The sequence below is a fragment of the Thunnus maccoyii genome, chromosome 5 (assembly GCF_910596095.1).
Source record: "Thunnus maccoyii chromosome 5, fThuMac1.1, whole genome shotgun sequence".
NCBI classification, from domain to species: Eukaryota; Metazoa; Chordata; class Actinopteri; order Scombriformes; family Scombridae; genus Thunnus; species Thunnus maccoyii.
Window position 1 is genome coordinate 33,332,493 of NC_056537.1, and position 9,337 is coordinate 33,341,829.

The following is a 9,337-nucleotide window of genomic DNA, read 5'->3' on the forward strand; positions in this document are numbered from 1 at the left end:
ATGTATGCATGCGCACTCCTGCAGAGAGTCTTCCTAAACCACGCCAACACATGAAGCCCCTCCCACAACGGCGAGCTGTGTCTGTCCACGAGGACGCTCTGGCCATGACACAAGGTGAGTGTGTGAGGTGTGTGTGTGCAGTAAAAGTTATAATGCACAATGTAGTGTTTAATGAAGACATAATAAACTAAATACAGGTGCCATTGAATACCAAAAACTATTAAAGGTGCAGTGTGTAGAATTTAGTGGCATCTAGTGGAACGAACATGGCTGAAATGGAATATTATATTAATAAGTATGTTTTAATTAGTGTATAATCCCATGAAAATGAGGAATGTCTTTTTTACCTTATAATGAGCCCTTCATATCTACATAGGGAGCGGGTCCTCTTCATGGATGTATAATAAGAGCTGGATAGGGCGCCACCACTCAGCCTTGCAGCCAGTTTTTCCCAGTGGTCACTTGTGGTATTGCAGTAAGAAATTCCCCTGCAGCCCAAAAAGCATTTTCCACATAGACCACCATTGTAAAACTGTTGACAGGACACCTCAAACTGCAAACAAGGTCAATTATGACTCTTTCTATTATGAACTTTTGATCAATGGAGGTTTACATTTGTAAAACTTTTCTCGAGCCGAGAAAAGTGATTTAAAATCCATGACATCGTCATAATGTAAAGTCTATGGGACAGGGCTGGGGGGGAAACACAACTGTGCATATTCAGTGGGCCTCACAATGCGGAAGCAAACCTAGAAGCTAGAAACTTCTAGAAACTTTTGGCATATGCGCCAGCCAAGCAACTCCTATAGGACTAAATGGGCGCCATTTTTAGGCGGGTATCCAGTTCTTATAATACATCTATGGTCCTCTTCCATGGAGGCCACCATGTTGCGCCGCCATGTTTCTAAAGTAGCCCAGAACGGACAAATCAAACACTGGCTCTAGAGAGAGCCTTTTGTGTTTTTCACAAGTTTCACAGCCACTGTAGGTTCTCCTACACACTTGGAAGGGGAAAGGAGGGGTATTCAGTTGGTTGCAATCTGCAACCTCACTGCTAGATGCCACTAAATCCTACACACTGGTCCTTTAAAGCAATGTAAGAAATATAAAAACCTGAAAGTTTTTCACTCTGCCTGATTGATTTAAATTTGAGTGTGTGTCCTCTAATATATGGTTGGCATTTAGAACTTGTTTTTACACATAGTGATAATTAAAGATCTTGGTCTGCAAAAAGTCTCAAGCCCCTCTTTCTCTGTCTCCTTCTCTCTCAGAGCTGAAGGCTGTGTTACAAAGGTCGCCCATCCGTTTCCGGGGCAACAGAGGGGACCTGCCCACCTGCACTGAAGATCCAACCAGTGGTGAGGAAGCACAAAGGACTCAGGAGGGTGAGAGAGGTGGAGGGGAGGCTGTTTATCAGTCATGCTAATAACCTCCTTTTTAAAAATGCGTTATGTTTCTGAGATAAAAAGCTGTTCTTCCATCTGTCTGTTGTCCTTCTCCTGATCAGCCAGGGAAAAGGGGAAGCAGACAGCTGAAGAAAAGAAGGAGGAGCTGAAGGCAGTCTGTGGAGGAACACTAGATCAAAGCAAGCACCCCCCTACAGCAGGTAGGGAAGCCCCAGTCTCAGGGTGTCCCTCTTCTGCAGCTCAGGCTCAACACGAAGCATCAGCACCAAGACTCTTCAGTCCAGCTGCAGCCCCTGACAAAGCCCCACCAACCTTGGAAAAGCCTGCCGTAACCCCCACATCCCAGGAGAAGAGCCCAGGCACAGCCTCAGCTTTTTCCCACCTTCTAGAAAAAACGCTGGTGTCCCCACCTCCCCAAGAAAAGACCCCCAGCACAATCTCTTCTGAAACCCGCCCCCAAGTGAGTCCCCTGCCCCACATGAAGAAGAGCCCTGGCACATTAGCAGCCACAGCGGATGTGGGAAACAGCACAAAGGAGAGAGGAGAGGCGGTCTCTAAACAGCACACAATGAAGGCAGAGCCAGCAGACCAAAGAACTGAGCCCCCTCTCTCTGAATAACACACAGACTCACCTGAGGGGAAAAGACACACCTGGGAAAGACTCGAGGGAGGGGTCTGTGACATCACAGATCAGGAAGTGGGAGGGTATATGAGGTCTGAGAGTAGCGTGAATGTTGTTCCCTCCTGTTTGAAACAGGATAGTAGGGTGGCCCAGCTGAAAGACTCACATCATACCAACATCCCAGGTTCAATCCCTGCAGCAGCCAATGTGCCCTGTTGAAGTGTCCTTAAGCAAGGCACTGAAGCCCTACCCGTCCTGTCCTTGTGTTGTACTGTAGAAAACAGCTGCTGTGTCCCATGTCAGCGCTCTTCTCTTTGTCTCAGGAGGGTGCATATTCCATTACAAAGGCAGCCTTCTTTTACCCAAATTATAATGCTAATAATGCTAATAAATGATCACATAGCCCACAACAAGTATTTTGCAACAACAATCACCAGTCAAGGTCCACCTACTCACTTGTTCTGGAGCTTTCAACCATGTCAAACAGTCTTCAGCATGGATGAGTAGTCCTTGAGGTGCTCAGAATAATGGAAAATTTGAATATTCCATGTAACTGAGTAAACGTTATCTGCTGATTAAGACCAGGCATGAGGGTAGCTTATTGGTAATAAAATACAATAATAAAAGTAGTAAAGATTTAACTTTCTGAGTGGATGAGGAGTACCAAATAGCAACATCTGTTTTGGTTTGTGTGAGACTAGCCTGTGTTATTCATACTAATATGACTGCATATTAGTTATCAAGTTGTCAGTAGCAGTTCACCAGCTAGCCCTGTGTGTAGTCACTACATCAACAAGCCGACAAACAAATGTTTCACAAAGACATGCTGATTCATTTGCAATGCCACTTCATGGTGTGACCAGGCCTACAGTGTAAATTATTTCCCTCAAGTTCAAACGTGTAACTCATGCAGGGCACATGCGCCTCAATTCTCACCATCCAGGGCTTATCTGCACCTACTCCCATTTTTACATTGACTGATATACAATAACCCCGCCTGTACAATTAACTTCACATTCAGTCTAAACACAGCTGTAGATCACAAGTTTGAGTCCTTCCAAAGACACTGAGCCTGAAATGGGACACAGCTAGCATCAGCTAAATGAGTAAATAACAAGAGCATCATCAACGGGTGGTAGTGAAATATGTGTACTCTCAACAAAAGAATGGTTGATTTTACAACACATTTGTGAGTGTAGTTCATTAACACATCATGTTCATCACATCATTAATATCACCTGCTTATACATGTTGTTATATTGAGTTGATTTGGGGGTTTTCAAGGCCGATGATGTAGTTTATGGTTAGAAGATGACAAAAGATATAGATATTCTGTATATTTCAACTTGGCCTTAAACTTTTTAAAAGTATCCCAGAATGATCTTTTCAGTAAAAAGATCTCGTAAACCACATTTACATATTTCATTGTGATTTAGATTTAAGTGATTCATCTACATAAAGACAAATTAAGATCATTTGCTCCCAGTTGTATTTCAATTTTTAGTAATTGCTTCAAATCTTAATGACTCCAAATTTGGATTGCATGTTTCACCATTTAAATCCCCTCTTAATCCTCTTTTGTTAGCCTGATATTTAGTCTGAATTGCCATTTTGTCACTCAGTCTGACACTAGTTTTTTTTTACTTGGTTTCTGCTGGGGGGGGGGGATTGCTTCAATCAATCACTGTGACTGATGCATCTACTCACTTGATGTCATTTTTCAGTCGAGACAGAAGCTGTGTTAGCAGTAGTTAACACTAGCTAGGAGCAGTTAGCTTGGAGTTTATAACGTCAGTCCAGCTAATGTATTTTGCAGCATGTGAGGAAATGTTCATTTAACTATGAACTATTACTGTTGAGGTCCTACAGCACACGTCACAGCTTCTTACAGTCGCCAGTAAGCAAAGTCCTGCTAGCAAAACACTGAGGTGGCTAGTTTCACATGAGATACTGCAAGAACATTCCACTATGCTAGACACACAAGTTGAGGGCCCACGGTGTTCACAAGACTCTGCAGTTGACTGTTTTATAAATGATTACTTTCATATTTCATAAACATTAACTGCAGACAGAAGAACATGTTGCTCAACTACTCATGAGGTTACTAATTGAACTGTGGACACACCAGTAGTTCTTTCTGTGTCTGTTCTTTCTTACCTCGGCAGTGCAGGCCAGATTGTTCATCAGGTTACTAGATTTGATCTGAGATTGCATGGGGACACTGCTTCTGCTACTGTATCTCTCTCGCTGTTTAGAGCTCAGGTGAGACATCCACATTTAATAACTGATTCATGACTCATCCATTGTTATTTATGGACCTGGTGCATTGCTTCCATTCAATATTTGTGACATCACTGCAGGACCTCAATAATGCAATCCAAGCTGTGCCAGTGTGTGCCAGACCTCATCTTATTTGACGTGATCCTTCATTAAGACCATCAAGGGAGAAACAACATTAAGCCTGAAATCGTCCCCCAACTGCAAAAACATCTTTCTTTTCACATCCCTCCAGTGCAGTTCTCATTTAAAGGACCAGTGTGTAGGATTTAGTGGCATCTAGCAGTGAGGTCACAGACACTAAATTCCACATACTGTACCTTTAAGAGCTGATATCGATAGCTGCATCTGTTCCTTTCATGCTTGTCACCATATTTGTTTGGATTCTGCCTCTGGCACAGCTAGATGATTATTCCAACTTAAGTTCTGCTCATGAAGGCTCTGATTGGCTAGCCTTTTTTTCCAGCTGGGGAAACAGCCAATTACAAGAGCAATATCAAACCTTTGAATCTCTCAACAGAATTTCAGAGGTGGGTGGCAATTTTTGAGGTTTGTAACCAGGCTAACTATGCTAGATAAAGTTTAAGGTTTTGCCTTAATTTCATATTTACACATTTTTGTAACAATACCCTCAAGTTTTACTTTTTCTCCACCAAATTCCCCCTCGTACTAGAGAGAAGTCTGGTGGCTTCCAACATCTTGAAAAACATTTAGAATCCAAGAATTTACCCCCATTTTCTGTTTGTTTTGTCACACTTTTACTCATTAAATTCAGTTTCCTTTACACTATCTTTACCAAGTACCATCATGCCTTCCCTTTTTTTTCCCCCAACAGTACATATTTCTTTTGCCGTGTTAAAGTATTTTCACATTAAGCCTTTTAGAATCTCCAGACGACTCCACAGGACACTAAAGCTCTGCATGTTTCTGCATATTTCTGTAGATTCACATCAGTAGGTGACATTCAAATTAATTCAGGTGAAGTCATTCCATTAAACAACCATGTATGCAATCATCATATCATAAGAGGACCAGATCAGATTTTAATAAAAGAGCAGATATTGTGTGAGATAACAACAAGAGTGTATTCAGTCTATCAAACTCTCAGGGTGGTTGTGGAGAATGACGTGTGTTTTGTCAGAGCGGACCTCAGTTCAGCTCTCTGCGCTGTCAGCGACCTGAGCCTCCGTCTCATCTCGGGGGAGAGTTTATTTTCTACCGTCATGTTTATCTTTGCCTTGCACGCACAGAATATGTACAAAACTACAGAAAGCAAACAAAAACAAAGTTATGAACAGAGTGTAAATCCATACCTATACTTGTTAATAATTATTAAAAAGTTGATTGAATTGTGTCATAATTTGTGTTCTCTTGTTTTTATTCTTCATGTGAGTTGAAGTTATGTGCCTTCATCATGTTGATGTTAACAGGCAGCAGATCATATCAACTTTCCTCCCTGTTCTTAAAGTCTTGTGTGGTCTTTCACTTTCTATTCTTTAATGACAAATATATGTCAGAATCCATCAAATTTTTGTCTTTGCTCAGAGGCAAAAACAAGATTTTAAAGGAGCGCTCCAAGTGATCAATTTATTCATCACTAGGAGTACTACACAGCCTTTGAAAACAGTTGTATAATGGAGAAGCCTTGTCAAGTCTCAGAAAATAACCTGATGATGTCATCAGGGTTATCTCAGCTCAAACTTCAAAACTACAAATTAAAGGATAGGATCACATTTTTTCAAGTCTTATCTTAAAACAATACTGAAGTGCCCATGTCTAACTGATCCTCCGATCTTTCCCCATCTCTAACATCCATCCCATATGATGTGAACAAACGGCAGAACAGAATATGCAGAAGAGCCCATACTGGACTTTTAGTCGAGTATGGGCTAGTAGTAGTATTAGTAGTAGTTGTAGTAGTACTGTGTAATACATACTGCAGATAAATAAATAGAAACTTTATTGATCCTGAGGACAATTTAGGCATCCAGTAGCTTATATGAAACATACAAAACACCAATACACACAAGAATAAAAGAATAAGTGATAAAGAATTTTTGGTAAAGAACGTATGTTTGTTATAATCAGGTAAGAGGATAAAAGAATATCTATTTTACATCAGCAATACCTCCTGGTATCACTGACATGAACATTTTTATTATGAATACACTGGTAACTTCTAAATTGTGTAGTAGTAAGTTGTATAGCTTATAGTAAAGTGTTACCGAGAACATCACGATCAATAATAGTAAAAGTTATCAAAGGTTTTACAATAACTTCACTGAAGTCCTCAACATATATGTTCATACATGCAGTCACAAGACACTACAGTAATACAAGTGATAAAGTAAAAATCTGAAAGATGCTGATGCAGCGTTACTACTGTATTTTTATTGTAAAAGTATATTCATAAAAAGTCAGCAAAATGCAGGAAAGGAGGTTGCTGAATCTCAACATTTTACAGGAGGGCACAAAGGCTGTGAAGAGTTACTTTTCAGTGCTGCCTCATGACTTAATGATGTAAGTATGGAGGGTTTAAAGGTGAATGCAGTGATAATGATCATAGTTTTATGTCTCTGCCTCAGGATCTGACACAGTTAGGAAGGGTTACTGGAAGTTACACTATATTATTTTTCCATTATAAGTAAGGAGAATCTAAATCATCCCCATGTAGTATTGGTCTTCATATTCTTTCTCTGTATGTTCTGCAAATATTCGATTAACTGTATTTCATTTTCATTATTAGTGTTAGTCACAGTGTGTTCCACAACTGTTCTGTGCACCCTCATCACGCTTTCTGTTCTTCTTAATTATGCTCCATTTCTTCCCTCATGTTCCCACAGGGATCATTACACCTCTATATTTTAACCTTAGTTTAGTTTGTTATGTCAAAGAGCAGCGAGGTGGATCCCTGCTGGTGGATCAGACCTGAGCTCATATTAACTACAGCATGATGATAATGAACAATGAATGAACAGAAACAGATCTGAGACACATCGTGTGGAGTTAGACTTGGTCATGCTCTATGGATGTATCATTGTCCTTCAGTTAGACTCAGTCTCTGAGCATTATCTGGCTCTGATATGACAGGAGGTGAAACTATTAAAACTCATCAAAGCAACTTTTAAGTCTAGATTAGTTGTTGCCATCTAATTTTACAGGAAATTCAAAGTGTTACAAAGTGCAGCTCAAATATGGCAAAAAAATCAAACATAGGTTGATACTTTTAATACTTTTTAAAGGCTTCATTTAGACAATATAGAACTTTTCAGAGGTCTTCAGGTACATTGATTTGTTGATCTGTTTAATGTACAGAAGGGCTTTGTCATAGCACACTTTGAATGTCGAACACAGGTGTAATTAATGACATAAATCATTGCTATTGTTGTCATGTGTATGCTGGTTCCCTGTCATGGCTTAAAATAAGATGGAGCCATCATAATTGTTATTAGTTCCACCTGTGCTTTTTTTGTTACAAGTCAAAATGCCTGTTGTCAGAAATGATCTATTAATAGATACTAGAATGACTGAGCAATACACAAATATGCGGTGGCCTTGAAGTGCCTTATGTAATCTTTAAAAAAAACATGAATCCACCAGTTTGAAACAATACCTGTACATGAACAGTTACAGTCACACTGCAGCCAACTGTCCAGGTTGCATGAGAGCAGGAGCACATGGCTACTCAGTGTATCTCAAGGTCCTCTGCTCATATATATATGTACTAAAATGAATGTAGACAGATGGCAAGTGAAGAAATTTCAGGGATTAAATGAATTTTCAAAACATTCAAAGCATCAGAAATTCTGGCTATGGGACCTGGTTTGTGAGAATTTTGTAAAGTATTTTAATCTGAAAGAGCTGCTGACAAGATGGAATTTACAGCAGCATCATCCAATCAAACCTCAAAGACACTGATGAATCCCATCATGATGGTGCAGAACAGAATAACTGCATCAAAGTAAGACATGAGACTAATCTGTCATTTAAACACATTTAATATACATTAGTCCAAGATAGATTTTATAACAATATAAAGGAGTATACGTTTAATATATAATGTGTTTCAGGTTATAGATTCTTTCTTTGCATAAGAATATTTAATCTTCAGTCTAAAATTAGAGCATGTCTGTCTGCAGTTTCACATTTCACTAAAAATAAAGCATCTACAGGGCTTTATGAAAAACAACAGGCATCTAGAATGTATCAGTTAATTATTTTTTTCAAAAATACAGCTGATTCCATCATCATATACCTTACCACCACTCTTTGGCTAGCTTTCATTTTCTTCTTCTGCCCTCATGAGGAATAGAAATGACATGTCTTCATCTCATCAGCAGCAACATTTCCAGAGACAGATGAGTTCATATCCAAACAGAGACAGAGAGTAGTTCCCACTGGAAACGCAGAACTGTTTACTGCTGTTGACGGTCAGGTCTATGGATTATCCTGAGTAACGGTATCTGGGATGTTGTTTCTCTAAAGTCTTAATAATGTTGGGTTTTTCAAAGCTTTATGCATTACAAACCAAATTCCGTTCACCTCCTGTGCTATGAGGGGATGACAAAAGTCTCAGTCTCAGCCAGTCAAAACCAAACTGCACGACATCATCTCACACTGTGACTGTTTGATCACTTCTTCTATACATGCTGCTAATAAAGGGCTAGTGAAATAAATAACCCTGAACCGTACAAACACACTACCTTGTGAAGTGTGTGAGGTTCAGGTTTTGATGACACTGTCAGAAAGGTGCTGCTTCACTCTGGAGGTGCTTACAAACAGAACTTCATTGTACTGGGAGGTGTTCTTGTTATTTTCTTGTTATAATAAATAATAATATAATAAAATCATGTTTCTGCTTTCTCACATAATGACCATGTCGCACAGTATGTGGTGGGATTGACTCCTTCATTTACAAACTCACTAAAACACAGAAAGGTGGAGAAACATTTAAGAGTAAGTAAAAACATGATGAATAATGAATGACTTGTTAGTCATAAATAAAACAAACACTGTTGTGTTGTATCTGTGT

At 39.5% G+C, this 9,337-nt stretch overlaps 1 protein-coding gene across 4 annotated transcripts in view; it reads left to right on the forward strand.

Annotated features, from left to right (window-relative positions):
* carmil2 (capping protein regulator and myosin 1 linker 2) overlaps positions 1–3,503 on the forward strand; it is a 58,998-nt gene extending 55,495 nt beyond the window's left edge. For 3 of the 4 annotated variants that reach the window (XM_042412114.1, XM_042412116.1, XM_042412117.1), the window contains 3 exons: positions 25–114; positions 1,272–1,385; positions 1,508–3,503. In XM_042412114.1, coding sequence (XP_042268048.1) covers positions 25–114; positions 1,272–1,385; positions 1,508–2,025 — 722 coding nt within the window. In that variant the 3' untranslated portion in view covers positions 2,026–3,503. The remainder of the gene's footprint in view (positions 1–24; positions 115–1,271; positions 1,386–1,507) is intronic. The other variant, XM_042412115.1, reaches the window with a different exon arrangement.
* The last annotated feature ends 5,834 nt before the right edge of the window (positions 3,504–9,337 follow it).